The 20660-nt window shown below is 50.0% G+C and overlaps 1 protein-coding gene across 1 annotated transcript in view; it reads left to right on the forward strand.

Moving 5' to 3' along the window:
- The first annotated feature begins 1126 nt into the window (after positions 1-1126).
- The window catches only part of KCNB1 (potassium voltage-gated channel subfamily B member 1), a 105426-nt gene continuing 85892 nt past the window's right edge, over positions 1127-20660 (forward strand). Inside the window, exons 1-2 of the mRNA XM_004282887.4 lie at positions 1127-1489; positions 2670-3402. Of these exons, the coding sequence (XP_004282935.1) occupies positions 2836-3402 (567 nt within the window). The 5' untranslated portion in view covers positions 1127-1489; positions 2670-2835. The remainder of the gene's footprint in view (positions 1490-2669; positions 3403-20660) is intronic.

Below are 20660 nucleotides of genomic sequence, written 5' to 3' on the forward strand. Positions count from 1 at the left end.
CTGTGCACTGGAGGACGTTTAGCAGCATCCCTGGCCTCTACCTACAAGATGATGGCATCTTGGACACGGATCATGATGATGGAGGTGACGAGAAATGAACAGATTAAAATATATAATAATATTATGTGCAACTCCATGGAAATGAATTCCTTAATTTTAGAAATGAAGGAAAGGGCCAGATGGGGAAGGATCTTACCTTAGGGCACCGTGACTTGCTCAGTTTTTCTCCCCCAGAACAGGGGCTCACTGCTGTGTCCACAGCACCTATTTACTTACCATGCAGTAAATATGTATGTGAAAGCATAAATGAGTAAACATGGGGCCCAACTATAGCATCCTTAGGGAGGCTTGCTCACTTCTCTAGGTAAATCCTTCCGTTTTTTATTCATTTCTGGAGTTTATTTGATCGATTCTGTCTCCCCCACTGGACAGGGAGCTCCAGGGGAGGACGTATTCTTTGTTGACCCTGGCACAGGGTCTGGCACACAGGAAGCTCTCAATAACCAGCTGTCCAAAGTGTCATGAATGAATGATTGAATCACCAGGCTTTATAAGCTAGCTCACCCTTCACTCTCTCTTCCTGTCACCTTGCTTTATTTTTCTTCTTAGCAGTTATCACCAACTGCCACACTGGATATTTATTTGTTGATGTATCCATTGTTCACCTTCCCCTACTAGAATCTAGAATTCCATTCTAGAATTAGATTTTAGAATCTAGAATGGAAGCTCATGAAAGCAAGGGCTATTTAAAATTGCAATCTTCTCCCCCTACCCCTGCCTCTATCCCTCTCCTCTGCTTCATTATCCCCACTGCGCTTATCACCGTCTGACATATTCTTTGACTTTCTTGGTTTTGGTCTGTTTCCAACCAGCTCCACAAGGGCTGGACGTTTGCGTTTGGTTCACAGCTGTATCTCGGATGCTTATCTTTGTGCCTTGCACACAGTAGGCGCTCAAGCCACGTTGTTGACCGGATGAAGGAAGCCGGGGTTGAGAGGCAGGCAGTGGAGGTAGTCCAGGTGGGAAGGGCCAAACCGCCCAAGACCCCAGCCCGCCCCGAGCCTCACCAACTGGCTGGCCCGGGCAGGCAGGAGTTAAGCGGCGCGCACGCTTCCGACCCGCAGGTGGCGCCGTCCCGCCTCGGTGCCCGACTCCGGGCGCTCAGAAGTGCGGGACAGAATCGCAGCGAGCGCGGAGCCGAAGCTCAGCCCCGACTTGTTGATCTCGCCCAAGCAGCCGCCACCGCTGCCGCGGGAGCAGGAGAAGGAGGAGGAGGCGCCGCCGCCCGATCCCGGTCTTGCCACCCGCGCCCCCAGCCTCAGAGAGCGCGCTCCGGCCCCGCAGCGCCTGCTGCTCCGACGCGTCGCCTGCCCGTCCGGCGTAGGCCGGGCCCAGCCCGGCCCCGGGTCCGCCGCTGCCCGCGGGCGGGGGCGCCCGGGCGACCGCGGCGATGCGCGGTCCCTGGCCCCGGGAGGCGGCCACCCTGGGGGTGAGTGTTGGGGCGCGCGGCGGGGGCGCAGGGGGACACAGGAGGGGGGCTCGCCTGCCGCGGTTCGGCCTGTTGGTCCACGCAGGCTCCGCGGTTTCAGGCTGGGGGGTGGGGTGGGTGAAGGGCCTGGGCCCGGGGAGGTGCGCGATCCGCATTCTGGGGTGAGGGGTTAGGGCGTGAGCTTCACATGCCTGGGGGCTCAGAGGAATCCCTGAAATCCCCAGTGCGCGGAGGGAGGAGGGCTCGTTTTGAAAAGGCCAGAAAATTCAGCTCACTTCCCCGCCTCCCACCTCCCCCACCCCTTCCCTTCCAAGCCCCGGGAAAGGCGCAGAACCCGGAGTTATAAAAAGCCACCGCAGGAGAGGAGCGAGGAGGAGGCGGCGGAGGAGGAGGAAGAGGAGGGGGAGGCGGGGAAGGAGCGAGGGGAGGACGAACCAGGTGCATCCCCAGGACGCTGCTCCCCCTTCCTGCCGTGGGGCAGGGGGCGCAGAGGGGGGGCGGGACCCCGCGCAGAGCTTGGCTTTGCGTCTTCAGGGTTCACCTCGTTGCCGGAGAGACCTCACGAGATGCTCCCGTGGCTTGGGGAGAGGGGTTGCTTCAGGACAGCGGGGCTTCATGACCACCCCGTCTGTTGTGACCGACAGGTGGGCACCTGAAACCCTCCGGAATTCCTCCCGATCTTTAAAGGTTTAGAAAAAGCAATCCCGCTGCCACCCCCAAGCCCTCAAATCCTAATTATCTCGGAGCGGGGGAAGGAAAAGATGAGCAGTTAAAAAAAAAAAGTTTTCTCATGCAGCTCCCCTCTTCTCCCCATTGCGGGGCCAGGTCGGGGACTGGACGGGGAGACCTAGGGAGAAGCGAGTTTCAGCACTCGAAGGGGCGGACAGCGCCCCAGGCGGCCGGGTCGGGTCCCGGCAGCAGAAGCCCGGGGTAGGGCCTCCTGGGCCCCCGGGGCGCCTCTTGGGGACCCTCTCCCCGCCCCGAAGGGCGGCCCCTCCCTCCAGCCACGGGGTGGGGCGGGCTTCAGCACCGGCGCGAAGGACAGCGCCCAGCCTTTCTGCGGGCCTGAGCGGCTTAAGCGCCGGGAAGGTCAAGGCCGGCTGGGGCCCGGGTGGAGAGGTGGGGAGGGGCCGCGCACGGCTCCCTGTTTGCTGACCTGCGTCTGCTTTCTGCCTCGCAGCCGTCGGGATGGAGGTGAGAAGACGGCCGTGACGCGCGCCCGCGCGGCCCCCTGCACCCCCAGCAGCTCACAGCGCTCCCTGCCCCCCTCCCCCGCGGCGGCTGGCCTTGCCCTCCAGTGACAGCGGCCTGGGGGGGCAGGGGGGGCGGGGGCGGCCGGACCAGCGATGCCGGCGGGCATGACGAAGCATGGCTCACGCTCCACCAGCTCGCTGCCACCCGAGCCCATGGAGATCGTGCGCAGCAAGGCGTGCTCGAGGCGCGTCCGCCTCAACGTTGGTGGGCTGGCGCACGAGGTGCTCTGGCGCACCCTGGACCGCCTGCCCCGCACGCGGCTGGGCAAGCTGCGTGACTGCAACACGCACGACTCGCTGCTGGAGGTGTGCGATGACTACAGCCTCGACGACAATGAGTACTTCTTCGACCGCCACCCGGGCGCCTTCACCTCCATCCTCAACTTCTACCGCACCGGACGGCTGCACATGATGGAGGAGATGTGCGCGCTCAGCTTCAGCCAAGAGCTCGACTACTGGGGCATCGACGAAATCTACCTGGAGTCCTGCTGCCAGGCCCGCTACCACCAGAAGAAGGAGCAGATGAATGAGGAGCTCAAGCGCGAGGCAGAAACCCTACGGGAGCGGGAGGGCGAGGAGTTCGATAACACGTGCTGCGCCGAGAAGAGGAAAAAGCTCTGGGACTTACTGGAGAAGCCCAATTCCTCTGTGGCCGCCAAGGTGAGTGTGAAATCTAGGGGCTGCTGGGCTGGGGCATTCTGCCTGTGTCCCCAGATCGAGGACCACGGCTGGGGGACTCTGGCTTAGTTCCCAAATGTGAAGACCAGAAAAGAGGAAGGGCTATGGCTGAGATCTCAGAGGTGAGGACGAACAACCCCTTCAGACTGTTCCTAGGTGGCACTGGCCACCTCATCCTTTTATCATTCAATAATTTATACCCCAACTTTGTTGGAGAAAAGGATTTACAGAGACTTATGAAAACCCACAGCAAGAGAATGGACACTGCAAATAAAAAGGGCACGGAGAGACAAAGCTTTGGGATGGAGTAGAGTTGAGTTTGGTCTATTCTACATAATGCTTCCTTGTGGAGGCCCAGACCCAGGCTGGAGGGGGGTCACCCTGCAATTTTAATACTTATCCCTATATTTATAACCTCATTTTGCCCCAAGAAGGGAATGAAGGCAGCTTACAGACATACGTGGAGGACATTGAGATACTGTCAGGCGGTTTTAGCATAAGTGAGAGAAACGAGGCAAAGGGACTCTGGGGGGTGGGTGTGCGCGTGCATGACGCATGCAGCTGGCTGTGGTTGCTTGTGGGCGAGGGGTCACCCCTGGTTTGGTCTTTCTTAATTTGGTGAGTTGATTCCAAGAATGGTTTGATGCAGCTTCTAAAGATGCTTTGGCTGTCGGAAGAGGATGTAAATTTCGAAATAGGAGGGAAAAAAATGAGGCAATGTGAAAAATAAAGCAGGAGAAAGAGGCAGGAATGGGTTCAATCACACTGGGTAGGCCAGGGAGTCCTGCGTGCTCTCAGGTAAAAAAAAAGCAGAGGCTGTAAGGGACTAAGAAAGGATGGGGGTGGGGGCCAGGTCAGGCCAGGAGGTCATCTGTTGATGAGCAACTTCTCTGTGTCAGGTTGGGACTCGGGGTTGCCGAGTGGGGAGAGGTGGGGGCCTGTCTTCACGAGGCCAGTGTGCTGGGATTTGGGAGTCAATGACAACACAGTGTGTGCAGTGCTATAAAAGAGGCCATGCGGGACCCAGGGGGAGCCCAGAACAGAGAGGTGTTGATGTCAAAATCCAGGAAAACCAAGTTGGGAAAGACGTGTTGAACATAACTCATTCTCTGAGTGCAGGGCCAAAGAAGGGGGGGCAGGTAAATGTATTCATGGAGAAAGGAAAAAGAGAAGAGGAAGTCTACGTACCAGCCATGATGTATTAGCTAGGGCTGCCTCCTGTCCAGCCTGGCCTCTCATTGTGGGTGCTCCCTGGCTCAACTGCCCCCCACTAAAGGCCCACCTACAGGGCTGGGTCTGGAGCGGGTTTTGGGGGGTCCTTTCTCCAGATCTGTCTGCCCAAGGAGAGGCCTTTGCGAGTGAATGTAGGACTGAGTGGCTGGTTGGAGGGTGGAGAGAGGCCCAAAGGTTTTCTCTCTTCCGCGTCGACTCTAAAGAGGACAGAGAGATTCCTAGGCCTGTTTCCTCTTCTGTGGGCTGCCCCTGGCCGTAATCCTGCCCCAGGTTTCATGTCCAAAAAGCCTCTCTCTTAAGACATAGTCATTCACCCTTAACCGGCTTAGGATCAACAGACTTATTTTGCTATTTCCAGGCCTGACACGGGTCTTCCCCTCCACACCTGGTTTAGACCCAGATACGACTCTCCCTCCTTCCTGCCCTGTCCCCAAGACAAGAGAGTGAGGGGCAGAGGAGGGGAGGGTCACTTCCCCAGAAGAAGCAGGCAAGAGGCTGTGTTTGGGTTTGTGCCTGACAGCTAGGCAAGTAGCTCAGGCTTGCAAAAGGCGCTGTTTGGGAATCAACAGCTTCCTCTCTCCCTCGGGTTAATCCGCTCACAGGGACGAGGTTCATGACCTCTCTGTGATCCTAGGCTGGGGCTGCCGGCTAGTCCGAGCAGATGGACGACGGCCTAGGATATTCTGCAGCCAAGGCTGAAATGGTGAGGCAGGCAGGCTCGTTGGCCCTCAGTATAGAAACCCTGCCATTGTTCACACATCTACTGTGTCTGAAGTATAACAACACACTTAGCCGTATACCAATTCTCTAGTATTATCCCACCTTTCACAAAGAGGGAAGATCAGAGAGGTTAAGTAACTCACCTAAGGTCGTGTGACAGGCAAACAGGAGTAGCCAGAAATTCAAACTCAAGTGTGATTTTGAAGGCACTGTTCTTTCCATAGTGATTAAGTACCATAGTCTCCTCCGCAGTCTCCCCGCTTCCACCTTTGCCCCCTGCAATCCATTCCCCATTCGGCAGCCAGAACGAGCTTTTCTAAATGTATATTGGATCACATTATTCATCTGCTCGAAATGCTCCAGAGAGGTTTACCATCGCACTCAGAATAAAGTCCAAACGCTTCACCATGAATCCAGCTTCATGACCTCTCTGAGCTCATCTCTTCTCTCCTCTGTTCACTCAGTTTCAGCCCCACTGGCCTCCTTGCTGTTCCCTAAACAGATCAGGCTTTATCCTAACTCAGGACCTTTGCACTTGCTGTTCCTGCTGCCTAGAATTCTCTTCCCTATATTGTCCCATGGCTGGCCACTCCTTCTCATTCCTCATAGGAGCTGGTCCCTGTTCAGGTGTCCCCTCCTCTGAGAGACCTTTCCTGACCCCTGTTTAAAACAGCCTCCCTCTGCTTACACTCTGTCACATCTTGCAGTGTCTTTCCTGCATAGGGTTTAAGCACCATCTGAAATTATACTTGCTTCCTTGTGTTTCTCCGTTTCTCCCCCACAAGAGTATGCACGTCAAGAGTGGTATCCACTGCCCTGTTTCCAGCACCCAGCGTGGTGCCTGACACAGAGGATCTCCAGATAACTACACATGGAATGAACGAATGGAGCAGGCAGTCAGTCAGTCACTGTGTCTCAGGGTCTGGGAATCTGTCATTCCTTCCTCCCAGCCCACCTGCAGCCCAGTTCTCTGTGCCTCTGGCCTCCTTCAATCATCTGTCCTTTGCCCTCCCCACCCCCATCCAGCCCCCCAACTTGGATGCTTTGCTTGTCAGAACAGCAAGGCCTGTAGAAATTTCTCAGAGGTCACAGAATAAGAAGTCAAGTGGAGGATCATTGCTGGGTGATTGTGAGATACAGAAATGACCATACCTCATATATTTAAGAGCAAGGACAGACCTGGGTTCCAAGCCCATGTTCACCCCCTCCCCAGTTTCTGGCCTTAGGCAAGTTCTTCACCTCTCCAAGCTCTAGCCTCCCACCAGCTAGCCTGCTAAAGTATAGATAAAAGGCCCACCTTGCAGGGTCATCATGAAATCACGTTTGTCAAAATTTAGCACAGTGCCTAACCCACAGTACATAGGGCTTATTGTTATAAATAATAGGGAGCAGAGTCCTTTCTCTATGGCTGGGTGGGCTGAGTGTGCAGCAAGCCCTTTCCTTCTGATGGCAGTATTGGAAGACCAAGCTGCCACTGTTAATAATTGATGGATGTTCTGGTAACACAGAGACAAACCAAAGTACAGGCCCTCGTCTTCCCCGTCAGGGGAGTGAAAATCAAAATCCATTAGGCAACAGGCAGTGTGGTTGATTCTTGTTTGGAAGCTGGGGTCAGCTTCATCAGAGTGACATGATTGCAGTGCTGGGCCACCACTGAGTTTCTGCTTTCTGGGAAAACTACAGGCTTTTCTCAGTAGGAGAAACAGGGAACTCATTTGCCAGGCCAGGAGTGTCTGTGGTCCCTGGAAAAGTCTCAGGGTTAAAGCCTGAGATAATTTCCAGAGTAGCTGCTGTTTATTGTGCCAGGCACTGATTAGTGATACTTTATATGCACTATCTCATTGAAATCCCTTCAGCAATTCAATCAAGGTAATCTGCCAGTTTGGGCTACAAGTCACAGCTAGAAACCTGGAAGTGGCTTCTGTAAGGAGGAAGATGCATCTTCTCACTTAACGGAAAGTTCCACGTAGCTGGTTTTGTGTTAATGGTTCCATGATGCCATTAGGACTCTAGATTCTTTCTGTCCTTCTGCTCCTCCAACTCCTGCAGGTGGCTTGGTCCTCAGGCTGGATGCTTCATCTCACAAAATGGCTACCTAGTTCCAGCCTTCAAGTGCAGACACATGATATCTGACCAGTGAAGGAGAGCGTGCCCTCTTACGTGCCACTTTCTTTTTTCTGCAAGGCAAGCCTTTCCCAGCAGCCCCCTGGCAGACTTCTTTTTAAATCCCATTGGCCGGCATCAGGTCACATGCTCATGCTCTATCTGCAGGGAAGCCTGGAAAAGCGTGTCTGGCATTTTCAGATGAGGGAGGGAATGGATTTGATGAGTGGTATTAATATTCTTTTATAAAGAGGAAATGGAAGTTCTGAGAGGGGCAGTCACTTGCCAGAGCTCACACAGCTAAGTGCTCAGTCAATATTTGTTGAAGGAATGAAAATGGCAGAGCAAGGGTTTGAACCCAGGTTGGTCTGGTTCCCAAATGTGTGCTTCTTCAATCTGGAATCTTGGACAGCTCATTCAAGCTCTCTGAGCTTCAGTGAGCTCATCTGCCAAATGGTGATGGTATAAATGCCCACCTCTTGGGACTATTTTGATGATTCAGTGAGATTTCAGATGGTGGATGTAATTTGCAAATGGAAAGTACTTTATACATATGAATTATTATTATTATATTCCAGTGTGAGAGTATTCTTTATTTAGAGACTTTGGTCAGTACTTTGCCCACCACAGAATTTTAAATCAGATTTTTAAATCAGCTCTGGGGACTTCCCTGATGGTCCAAGTGGATAAGACTCTGTGCTGCCAATGCAGGGGGCCTGGTTTCAGTCCCCGGTCGGGGAACTAGATCTTGCATGCATGCCTCAACTAAGAGTTCACATGCCACAACTAATGCCCGGTGCAGGCAAAATAAATAAATAAATAAATATATATATATATTTTAAAAGCCTTCCCCCCCCCCCCCCAAAAAAAAGATTCAGCTCTGGAGTCCAACAGATGTGGTTCCTTTCTACATTGCTTGCCAGGAATATGACCTTGGGTAAGTTCCTTTCCTCCTCTGAGTGTTAGTTTCCTCCTCTAAAAAATGGGAATTATAATGGATCCCGCCTCTTAGGGCCGTTAGGAGATAATCTGCGTAAAGAGCTTAACCCAGTGCCCGGCAGGTAATAAATGTTCTATATGTGACCACAGTGATGGTTGGTATTATCACCGAATTCCTCTCTTCTAGCTACTCCCCTGGTTGGCAACATCCCCTGTTACCGTGTTGTTGATTGTAGGATCCCCTCCTGCCCCCCTGGGATTTCATGCCTTTACTGTGATGATGCTTCTACTTCCTTGATTTGAGCCAGGACGGATTCATGTTTTATCATCAAGAAAAGTGAGGGAAACGAACTCAGAATCCATGGGGCCCCTCCAGTGCTATGAATCGTCTGGCTGAGGCTCCCGCTGGCCCGGGTCAGTCATCCTGGGTGTTTGTATTGGGTTGGCCAAAAGTTCACTCAGGTTTTTGTTATGGAAACCCCGAACGAGCTTTTTGGCCAACCTAATATGCCAGAGATTCAGAATCCCGGCTGTGGGGTCACACAGACCTGGGTTTGCTTCCCAGCCCTGACATTTCCTAGCTCTGGACTTTGGACAAATCATTTCATTTCTCGTAGCTTCCATTTCCTAATCTGTAAATGAGGATGCTTCCATTTCCTAATCTGTAAATGAGGATGATAATAAAAGCTACCTCCCAGGGTTGCCTGGAGGATTAAGTATGATCGTGCATGGAAAGCACGGAAGCCACACTTCATAAATCCAATATCCTGATTTGATAAGGGGAAACACGGAGGATACTTCAAGGACTTGCCTGGGTCACACAACAAGTTGGGGAAAGATCAGGGGCCATTTTCAGGCCTTTCTGCCCCTCCCTCGCCCCCCACGCCCCATTACCCTCACTGAGGTTCAGGGGTATTTCCATTCCTCCAGGATGCTTGACCAGTATCATACCTAGGCAGCTGGTCTCCCAAGGGTTTTTGAAAGGCAACAAAAAGCTAGAGATTGTGAAAATGTTTAGGAAGGACAAGTGCTGGCCAAATGAGCAGTTTGGCCAAAGCGTAATTAACTGAAAGAGAACAAGCACACATTAAGCACCAACTCCATACCCAGCACTATGTGTACTTCCTATACTTGATAGTGTCCTGGATGGGAGCCCTGATTTTAGGGTTGCCCAAGTTCAACCTGTCATGGATGGGACTAAGTTCAAAATTTGACTCCCCTGTTACTCACCATGAGACATGTGACAAACTACTGCACCTCCTTGTGCCCCGGTTCCTTCAATCATAAAATGGGGGCAATAGCAGGGGCTGCCTCATTGAATCGCCACCAGAATTAAATGAATTAATGCATGCAAAGCATTTCAAATAGGGTTTGACACGTAGAAAGCCCTCAGTAACTGTTAGCGGGGGTTTTTTTTGTTTCGTTTTTAATTGTCATTTCATTTAACCCTCCGGACTCTCCTGCCAGATAAATAAAATCCTTTTCAAAAATTCATTATTCTTATACAAAGATACATGCTCATTATAAGGTGAGGTTACATAACTTTGCTTAACGTCACATAGGCAATTGGAGCAGAACGGGGACCCAGTCCTGATGGGGAAGATATGGTCAGTGTCCCACCCATATCCTTTTAGCTCTTACCTTTTCAGTGCCACTAGCCCAACTCCCAGCTGCCAGCCCCTGCAGTTCTTTGCCTAGAAGCTTCCTCTGGCCTGTGGAGTCCAGTAAAGAGAGGGAGTTAAGGCCCTACCTGGAGGGAGCAGCCCTCAACTGATGACTGATGGGGAAGGTGTATAATACTTCAGCTCCCTCCCCCTGGATGGGGATATAACTCAGAGGTTCATGGTCCACACTGGCCCCAGAGTTCCTCGGCAGAATTCAGCCCCAGGTGCCCACAGTGGTTCCTTGCTTGCTAGTACACTCTGTGTGGCCTCTTTCCCTTCCCTGTCTCTTGTCTCCTCTCCCCTACCAGTGTTTTCTAGGATCACTTCCTACATAAGCCACTCTACTCAGATCTTTATCTTAGGATCTGCTTCTAGGGATGCAACAAAAGACCTGTGGGAAACCTCAAACTCCTATCGGGGATCATCTTGCAAGAAAAAATTCCAGGGCTGGTTGGGCTCCGTCAGCCTCATTTCCAGCTCCTGGAGAAAATGAAAACAAGAGCAGCCGCAGCTACCACTGTGCCTGACGCGGCGCAAGGAGCATTTAAATGCACTGTGGTATCTGATTCCCACAGTCACCTCACGAGGGAGGGATAATTATCCTCAGCTTACAGCTGTGGAAACTGAGGCCCCGAGAGGTGAAGTGGCTGGCTCAGGGTCACACAGCGAACGGGAGGACTGCGAGCCCACGATCTGGCCTCTGTGCCAAGTGAATGACCTTCAGGAAGTGAGAAAAGAGCTCCAGGATGCCTCTTCCCCTTGGGGAACTGAAGTGCAGCGGAGGTGAGAGGCCTTCAGCGTCTCCCTCCTAACTTGGGAGTGTTCCTGGCCCCAAAGACTACGGGATGGGACTATTGGAGACACAGGGTTAGCATTAAGCATTATTTTAATAGATAATTTAAATATTAAGATAAGGCCTTACCTTCTCCCTGACGTGGGATATTCTTGATTTTGGTGTCTCTGGTAGAGGTGGGCTTGACCGGATGGGGGCAGGGACAGAGGCACACCCCTGCCCCCAAATTGGAGGCGGGTGGGGCGGGAGCCGGAATTCACATGTTCGTATCCAGAGCACCAATTCTCCTTTAAAATTTCCCTGATGACATAAATAGCAAATAAGACGTAATGTTACCACGTGAGACATATTCCTGCGGGTACGGGTATGGCCTGGGTTCCAATTCCACCCCCACTGCTTCCTGGCGGTATAAGCCCACAAGTCACCTCCCCCGTGCTGGGAATGGGAATAATAAATAGGGCACACTTCACAGAGCAGGGTGCTCACCACTGTCTGAACATTTGGGTCACCTGAGCTTCGACAAACACCCATACCTGGACCCCACAATTGAAACAATCTCTGGGTGATTTCTTTTTTATTTGTGGTAAAGTATACATAACATGAAATTTACCATCGTAACCATTTTTAAGTGGATAGTTCAGTAGTGTTAAGTACATTCACATTGTTGTGCAACCAACCTCCAGAACTTTTTATTTTGCAAAATTGAAACTCTGTACCTGTGAAGCAATAACTCCATTCCCACCCCTCAGCCCCTGGCATGCACTCTTCTACTCTCTGTCTTTATGACTCTGACTACTCTCAGCCCAGTATTTGTCTTTTCATGATTGACTTATTTCACTTAGTGTAATATCCTCAAGGGTCCCCCATGTTGTTGCATGTGTCAGAATTTCCTTCCTTTTTAAGGCTGAATAATAATACATTTTGTGTATATACCACATTTTATTTATCCGTTCACCTATCAATGGACACTTGGGTTGCTTCCACCTTTCGGCTATTTTGTGAATAATACTGCTAGGAACGTGGCTGTACAAATATCTCTTCGAGACCCTGCTTTCAGTTCTTTTGGGTGTATATCCGGCAGTGGAATTGCTGGATTACGTGGTAATTCTATTTTTAATTTTTTGAGGAATCTCCATACTGTCTTTCATGGCAGCTACACCATTTCACATTCCTACCAACAGTGCACAAGGGTTCTAGTTTCTCCACACCCTCACCAACACTTGTTATTTCCTACGTGTTTTTGGTTTTGTTTTGTTTATCGTAGCCATCTTAACGGATATGAGGTGGTAGCTCATTGTGATTTTGACTTGCATTTCCCTAATGATTAGTGATGTTGAGTACCTTTTCGTATGATTGTTGGCCATGTGCATATCTTCTTTGGAGAAATATCTATTTAAGTAAGTTGCCCATCTTCTAATCGGGTTGTTTGTTTTTTATTCTTGAGTTGTAGCAGTTTCTTTATATATTCTGGATATCAACCCCTTATCAGATATATGATCTACAGATATGTTTCCCATTCGGTAGGTTGCCTTTGTACTCTGTTGACTGTGTCCTTTGAGGCACAGAAGTTTTAAATTTTGATGAAGTCCAACTGGTCTATGTTTTCTTTTGCTGCCTGTGCTTTCGGTGTCAGATCCAAGAAGTCATTGCCAAGTCCAATGTCATGAAGTGTTTTCCCCATGATTTCTTCTAAGAGTTTTATACTTTCAGGCCTTGCATTTAGGGCTTTGAGCTTTGTTTACAAACTTTGGGACTCTCATTATTATCACTAACACATTTCCAGAAGTCTGACTCTCATCTGCTTCTGCCATGCTCTGGGTGCAGGACATCTCTGGCTTTTCAACCTCAGCGCTGTTGACATTTGAAGAGGGATAATTCTCTGTTGTAGGGGGCTGTCCTGTGCATTATAAGATGTTTAGCAGCATCCCTGGCCTCCACCCCCTAGGTGTTGCATGAGGAGTGGGCATTAGAGAAATAAAAGATGAGCAGCTGCCAGGAGGATGTTGCAGCACTGCAGTCAACAGAAGATGGCGGGGGACTCCCTGGTGGTCCAGTGGTTAGGACTCAGCACTCTCACTGCCAGGTCCTGGGTTTGATCCCTGGTTGGGGAACTAAGATCCCCCAAGCCACACGGTGCGGCCAAAAAAAAAAAAAAAAAAAAGAAGAGAGAGAGAAAAGATGGCAGCTTGGAAGAGGGAAGTAAGTCAGTGAAAGGTGGCTGGATTGGGGATACATGTGGGATGTGGGGCGGTTCCTGGGCAACCACAAAACCTCAGCCTCCACCAGCAGCCACAGATGCCCGGTCCATGTGATGGGTCTTAGGCCCTGGCCACTTTCTAGCTGTGAGTCCTTGAGCCAAGTGGCTCAGTTTCCCCATCTGGAAAATGGGCCCAATCACAGCCCTTACCTTATAAAGAGGTTGTGAGGATTAGATGATGTAATATAGTAAATAACAATAAACAGATAACACCCACAAGCTCAATAGCAGCTGTTATTATTAGGATTGGTTGTATTCATTTATTCAACAAGATTTATTGAGCACCTACTGTGTGCCGAGCACTGTCCTAGGTGTTGGGGACACAGCACAGAGAACAAAACAAAGACTCCAGCCCTCATGGCACTGGGATGCCAGTGAATAGAGAGATTAAGACCATTCAAAAAAGAAACAAATACAGATACTTCCTGGAGCTGAGAAACTGTGAAAAACAAATCATGAGACAGTCAGAGGAAGATGAATGCTAACTGGATATTTGATGTTGTGGCGGAATGAATGCTATTTTTTAGGTGTAATAATTGCTATTGTGATTATGTTTGGAAATATTTATATTTTAGAGATACATAGTGAAGTATTCATGGATGAAATGACAAGATGAAATAAATATGCAATATTTTGGTTGTAGCAGGTGACACGGAGAAAGGTTAGCAGGGAAGGGAGCGGGAGTGTTCCGGTGCGGGGTGTTTAACCAGGATGGTCAGAAGAGGCCTCACCAAGAAGGTGCCAATTAAGCAGAAACCTGCAGGAAGGGAGAGAGGGAGGCATGTGGACTTTGGCAGGGGAGAGTGTTTCTGGTGGAGAAAACAGCACGTGCTAAGGCCCTGGGGCAAGAACATGTTTGGGGCAGTCAAGAAACAGTCAGGTGGCCAGTGTGGCCAGAGCAGAGTGAAAGCAGGGGAGCTGGGGAGGTAAGATCAGAGGGATGACTTTGTTGCTTTGGTCTTTCCTCAGAGTCTGAGCCTCTGCACTGGCCTCCCTGCCTCCAGCTGTCCCCTTCCAGTCCCTTCTCTGCAGGGAACCTAAGCCATCTTTCTCAAGCGTAATCTGCTCATGCTAATCATCCCCTTCCAAAAACCCTTGCATGGTTCTCACTGCCCCCAGAATAAAGTCCAAACTCCTCAGCTTGACCTTCAAGACGGCAGCCAACCTCTCCACCTTCGGCTCTCCCTGTTCTCTGTCCATGGTACCCTCTGCTCACACGACACCCACATTCTTGCATTCCCCAAATACACCATCCTCCCTGGGTCCTGCTCCACACTTCTGCCCAAGCTGATTCCTCTGCTTTGCACTCCCTTCTCCCTCTTGTCTGCCTGCAGCCTCTCTCTCATCACCCTTCAAGGCCCAGCTTCTCCCTCCCTCCACCACCCACACCCCCATCAGGCAGCACTGCCTGCTCCCTCCTCTGTGCTCCAGAAACCTGATGTTCATAACTTCCCTGCACAAAACACTCTGAAGACTAGCTTATGAGTTTTTCTGTGGATGCCAGGCCTGGCCCACAGAGAGACAGGAATGCTTAAGAGAGCAGGCTCTGCAGCCCGACTGCCTACATTCAAATCCTAGCTCGATGTTGATTCAAGCTGTGTGCCCTTGGGGGAATGAATTTCTCTGGGCTTCAATTTCCTGATCCATAATTTGGGGAGCCTCATAACAACCAGAGTAACAATTCTATCTCTTTCTTTCTTTTTTGGCCGCACTGCGCAGCTTGTGGGATCTTAGTTCCCCAACCAGGGATTGAACTTGGGCCCTCGGCAGCGAGAACTCAGAGTACTAACCACTGGACCTCCAGGGAATTCCTGTGACAATTCTATATGAAGCACTCAGCAATCCCTGGTACTCAGCACGTGTTCAGTACGAGTTAACCATGGCTGTTATTATTAATTTTTATTGCAGTTTAGTGTTAGTAAACAATTGTTGAGTGAATGAATGAGCAAACTTGCATGATCTTATGGTGATCGATCAGAGGGTTCTCCCATACAAGGCAAGCGTCTCCCAGGTGTACCCCCTCCAATCTCCTCCCACCTTCCTTATCTCTACCTGCCCACTACCATCCCCATACTTCCTGGGCCAGGAAGAAGTGACTTCTGGCCTTCCATTCACAGCGAGGAGGTGCAACTGGATTAGGCACTTGAGGTGTTCCTTCACACCCTGTCTGCTCCATTTTTGCTCTGCAGCAGGGCTGGTATCCACCATAATTGCCCACCATGGCCTGGCAGACAGACACTGTCTTTGAGAGAATAATGTTATATTGGCCAATTCCACATCATCTTTCACATCCACCAGGTAATGCACCTGGAATCAAATAGCTTCTAAACATAGAGCATTGTATTTCACTAATTGCTACCTAAGGCCCATGCCTGAGTCTTTCCAAGGCCTGTGTGATCCGTGGGGGCCCTTACCTTGGCCAGCATTTCCTCTCAGAGTCTGTAGACGCAACTGTTCATACCGAAGACGCAGTGCATGATCGCAGGGTAGGCTGCCAGGGGCATGTGAGAACAGAAAGAAAGGTGGGGATAAGATAATGTTGGGGGACTTCCCTGGCGGTCCAGTGGTTAAGGCTCTGCGCTCCCAATGCAGGGGGCATAGGTTCGATCCCTGGATGGGGAACTAAGATCCTGCCTGCCACAAAGTGTGGCCGCAAAAAGAAAAAAAAAAGATAATGTTGAACCAGCCTTCAACATGTCTAGAATTCCCACTGAATAGATCAATTCTCTTTTATCTCTTATGCTGTGGGTATGTTTACACATCCCTTATTGTTCCTTGAAATACTGACCGAAATTGGATTCAGTCATTCCCTCCTATTCCTGGGACAATCCTATTGGATTCAAAGTTAGTTTCCTTTCTAGGCTTCTCTGGTCCTTCTAACTTCATGTGGGTATATGTGCACGTTTTGAGGTCCTCCTTCTAAGCCACCTGTTGTCTGTGTAACAAACATTTACTGCATGTTACTATATGCCAGGCATTGTGCAGGATGCGTGAGGAGCACTTGTGTATCTATTGGTTTAGGATTCCTTCGGTTGTGGGTGAGAAAAATGCAGTTCAAATGGACTTAATCAAAAAAAAATGTAATTGAAAAGTCGGGTTAGGTAGGGCTTCAGGCAGGGCTGGATCTGGGGCTTAAATATGTCATCAAGAATTGGTCTCCAATCCATCTAAGTCTCTTCTTATCCATGTTGGCTTCTCAGCAGGCTGTGCAAACATGGCTGGAAAGAGAGCACCCAGCAACTGTAGGCTTCCATCCTGGGGAAAAAGCAAGTCTCTTCCCCAATAATTCCAGCAAAATCCCAGGGCTGATTTTCACTGGTCCATCCCTAAGCCAATCACTTAGCCAGGTCTGGGTCACATGACAATGGCTGCTTCTGAGTTGGGACTGAGAATGGGAAAGAGGTGGTTTTTCAAAGAAAAATTGAAATACTGTTAGCAAAAAAGGAGAGAATAAATGTAAGCTGGCAAAAATAATCCGTAGCCATTATGGAGTTTATAGCCTGCTGGAGGGAGCTAGGCATTAAACAAATAAAAAGTTAAATGAAAGAATAATCACAAAGTGTAATATGTATGCTGGGAAGGAAAGAAGGTGTTTAGACAGAGAATAACAGGCCAAGGTCAAAGAGGAGTGCGGGTGGCCCTTTCTGAGAACCTGAACTTGATTTCTCTCCTTCCTGAGCCACAGAAGTGATCTTCTACATATTCTGTTTCTACCTCTCCTGCACCATTTAGCATGCTCCCTCGTGTATTCTGTTTTCTTCTAAACTTGTATTACCGCCCCAGCTAAGGCAGGATATTCTCAAAATCTAGGACTGTGTCGTACTCATTTCTGTGTTCTAAAGCAGGGTAGGCTGCCAGTTTTGTAAATAAAGCTTTATTGGAACATCAGCATGTTCATTTACCTATTATCTATGGTTGCTTTTTGGTAACAACAGCATTTACAGGGAAAGTTTTCTGACCTGTGCTCTAAAGTCACCCCAGGGCCTGATGCAGGGGCGGGGCTGGCTTTGTCAGAGGGGGTTTGTTGGAAGACTGGAGGGAGGGAGGGAAGGCACAAGTTAGCCCTGTGACCTTGAACAAGTCACTTAACCTTTCCGGGCCTCTGGCTCTGTATCTTGCAGTGCCAGCTGCCCCTTCTCATCCTTCAGATCTTGGCTCATATGTCACCTCGTCAGAAAGGCCCTCCCTGACCTTGAACAAGCAGTTTGGATTTGGTGGCATTTCCACTCTTTCAATGATAAAAATGTCTCTCTGGTTTATTTTCAGATTAGGCCCACTTGGGGCAGGTGCCCTTCCCCTCCTCTTCACCAGTGTTTTTCTTCCTCTCATATGCCATCTCCCTGGTAGGATGAGTGGAAAGAGCTCTGGCTTGGAACTCTGGAGGCCTGGGTTCATAATCCTAACACCGCCACATATGAGCTACAAGACCCGGGGCAAACAGCCCCATCATCTCTCTGGGCCTCAGTTTCCCTACCTGGAAAATGGGCGTGGTAACTTGCCAAGCAGGACTACTGGAAAGACAGGTGCACTCATCTGTGCCAGAGCGGCCAGCACTGAGCTGGCCAGGCACGGACGCTCCGTTCATATTGTTGGCTTTCCTTCTCTCTTCCTTTTGTCAAGAGGGAGAGAGAAAAGAGAGGCTACCCCAAACCTTGCCTTAATCAGGCCTCTTATGACACCTTTGCCTGCTTGAACCCTTCATGCAATGGCTGTGCCAAGGAGTGACTCGAGAGCAGGGGGCTTAGACCCTCCCCCAATGGGGGAGACTTCTTCCCAGTCTCCATCACACCCTGCATCCACTGATGTGGGCACATGGAGCCTTCTCCATCTTACATAAAGGTCCATGCAAATGCCACCCAAGGCAAGTCCCCTAGTTCTCCTCCCCCTTCCTTCAGGTTTCTACCCACCAGTACCCACCCCCTGCATAAAAAGTTTAGACTCTTGCTGGCCTCACGACTGGGAGGATAAGCCAATCCAAAGAGGTGGTTTTCAACACTCAGTTAAGGAGGCAGGAGAGAGTGGTGGGGACTGTGGTGAACTGGAGCACATGTGCCCATCCAAGGACGCAGCTGCTATTCAGCTCAAGGCTGGATTCTGCATCCAGGCTGGGTTCTGGGCCCAGCCAGAAATTTTAGCTTTCACTGAGATATCCACGTTTTTCAATGTTGCCAAATAATTTAAAAAAAATTAAAAACATTTGAGTGAGCCAAACAGAACACGTCTGTGGACCACATTCAGCCTTTGGGGCTCCACTTCTTGACCCCTGCAGCATAGAAACTTCGATGGCTAGAAATAGCAGGGGGTGATCACTTCTTGCCTCTGAGACCCTTCCATCGTGAAGGGAGTGGGGAGGAAGGGTATAGAGCCTGGGTGTCAGAAGTAACAGGTCCCCTCTCCCCTCTCCTTACTGCAGCACAGCACAGGGTGGCAAGTGTCTGTTGAATGAATGACTGTTCCACACAGGTGGGGCTCCAAAACTCAAGGCAGCCCATCCCCGGTGAATGACAACACAGGTCAGGGAAATTCACAGGTAAGTCCTAAATGTATTAGCTAATAGGATCCTAGGTCCCCCTACCCAAACTCCAAAAAGAGCAGGAGGAAAAATCTGCTGAAGTGGTTGGGAAAAGCACTGAATATTGAGTCAGCAAACCAGACCGACTCTGAGCCTCAGGTTCCTCATCTGTAAAATGGGAATAATAAATTCCCTGGGGTGGTCCAGAGGATGCACTGAGATATAGCATGTGACGTGCTCAGCAAAGTGCAGCAAATAAATGTGAGCCAGTGTTATTCGAACTGTTATTTTCATCTTCTTCATCATCATCCAAGCTTCGGGCTTATTTCTGGGGGCTGTGGGCCTGTGGGAGAGTTTGTTGTGTAGAATTCGACTTTATATCCTTATGGAGTGATGTTAGCTCTACAAATTCAGGCTGGAAAGCTTGGGATTTCAGAAATTCTTGGTAGAGGTTAGGGCGCCTGGGATTGGAATTCTGGGGTTCGGGGTTGCAGGTCTGTCACTCAAGATCACGGCTGTGGTTGATGTTCATTCTTGGAGCTTCACCATTCGAGGTCACAACTCTGGGGTTCAAGGTCAGAGGGCTGCCATCCAAGGTCAGAATCCTCAGATTTGTAACTGGACCCAAGGAGTACACGGCCAGTGTTGATATTTGTGACTGAGAACTCCAGCAGACAAGGTTGGAATGCTGATGTTTCAGGTTGGAACTCATGGTCGGAGCTGGAATTCTGAGGTTTCAAGGTCTGATCGCAAACGCCTCCGAAGTGGCGTTTGTGATCAGAATTCTGTCAGGCACATTCGGAACGCTGGTGTTTAGAGTCGGAACTCCTGTTTCCAACTCGTTATTTGTGGGTCTCATCTCTTGTGTGTGTCATTACTGTTCATCATCCCCCTCTGGCAGAGTTCCCGAAGAAATGTAAACCACGGAAGGTTCCCAAATCTCCATTTAGCCAGGGGGGTTCTGTTACACCTCTTTCTGTTCCTGACGCCCATCCACTCGGGTGGTGCTGGCAGAGGTGACGTGATCCTCAGGGAGGCGGCTGAAGAATGGCTCCCCTGCCCCACTCCTGCCGGAAACCCTCGAACCTGTTGTCAACTCCGCTTAAATCCACTTCTTTTTCTTGCTGGCTGGCCTGGAACAGGCCCAGGGATGCAGCCCTGCCAACCCCCTGGGGGGCACCCGGATGATCTCACCACCCTATTATCCAGAGAAAGGCAAATGGTGTCAGGCAAAGGCGAGAACAGAGTGCCTAGTGCTTGTGGCTTCCTTACATGAGGCTGGCAGCAACGCGTAGGGAAGGAGAACGGTTTGCTGGTCACTGTGGTCGCCACAAATGCACTCTTGGTGCCAGGCAGAGGGGGAGCTTAATTGACTGTGGGATGGAGAGGTGCTAAAAAATCATCTTTAAACTCTGCTTACAATGGTGCAAATAACGGACACTCAGGGGACATTGGGTGGGAAGGGGGTCTGCAGGGACAATTTGCTGGGTCACATCCCCCAGTAAATGGTTACAGCACCCCCTCCCCTGATCTTCACACGCTCCATTCTTTACCTTCTTTTATTTTTCTCATAGTCCTTTCCACCACCTAGAATGCTATATATTTATCTCGCTTTTGTCTGTCTCACTGTATTGCATTATAAGCTCCATTAGAGAGGAACTTGTTCAGGGTTTACTTCTATCTTCCTAGTGCTAAAATCGTGCTTAGCATATAGTAGTTACTAAATGAATATTTGTTGAATAAATAAATGAATGAATGAATGACTACTGCTCTTGCTGATATAGTCTCAGAGAGTTTTCCAAGCTCTCAAATCATTCTATGCAGAGCCCATGTCAAATCACATCCACTCTACCTAGACAGTTTTTGAATGGGGGTGAGGGGAAGCAGCGGTAGGAAGAGGTATCAACCCCTCCATGGCTTCTCATTGTTCTCAGGATAATTTCCAAAACCCTTACCTGGCCACTAAGGACCTATAAGGAGTTCTACCCCACCTTCACATTACAGAGGCATCATGTGGCT

The sequence above is a fragment of the Orcinus orca genome, chromosome 16 (assembly GCF_937001465.1).
Source record: "Orcinus orca chromosome 16, mOrcOrc1.1, whole genome shotgun sequence".
In the NCBI taxonomy this organism is placed as follows: domain Eukaryota; kingdom Metazoa; phylum Chordata; class Mammalia; order Artiodactyla; family Delphinidae; genus Orcinus; species Orcinus orca.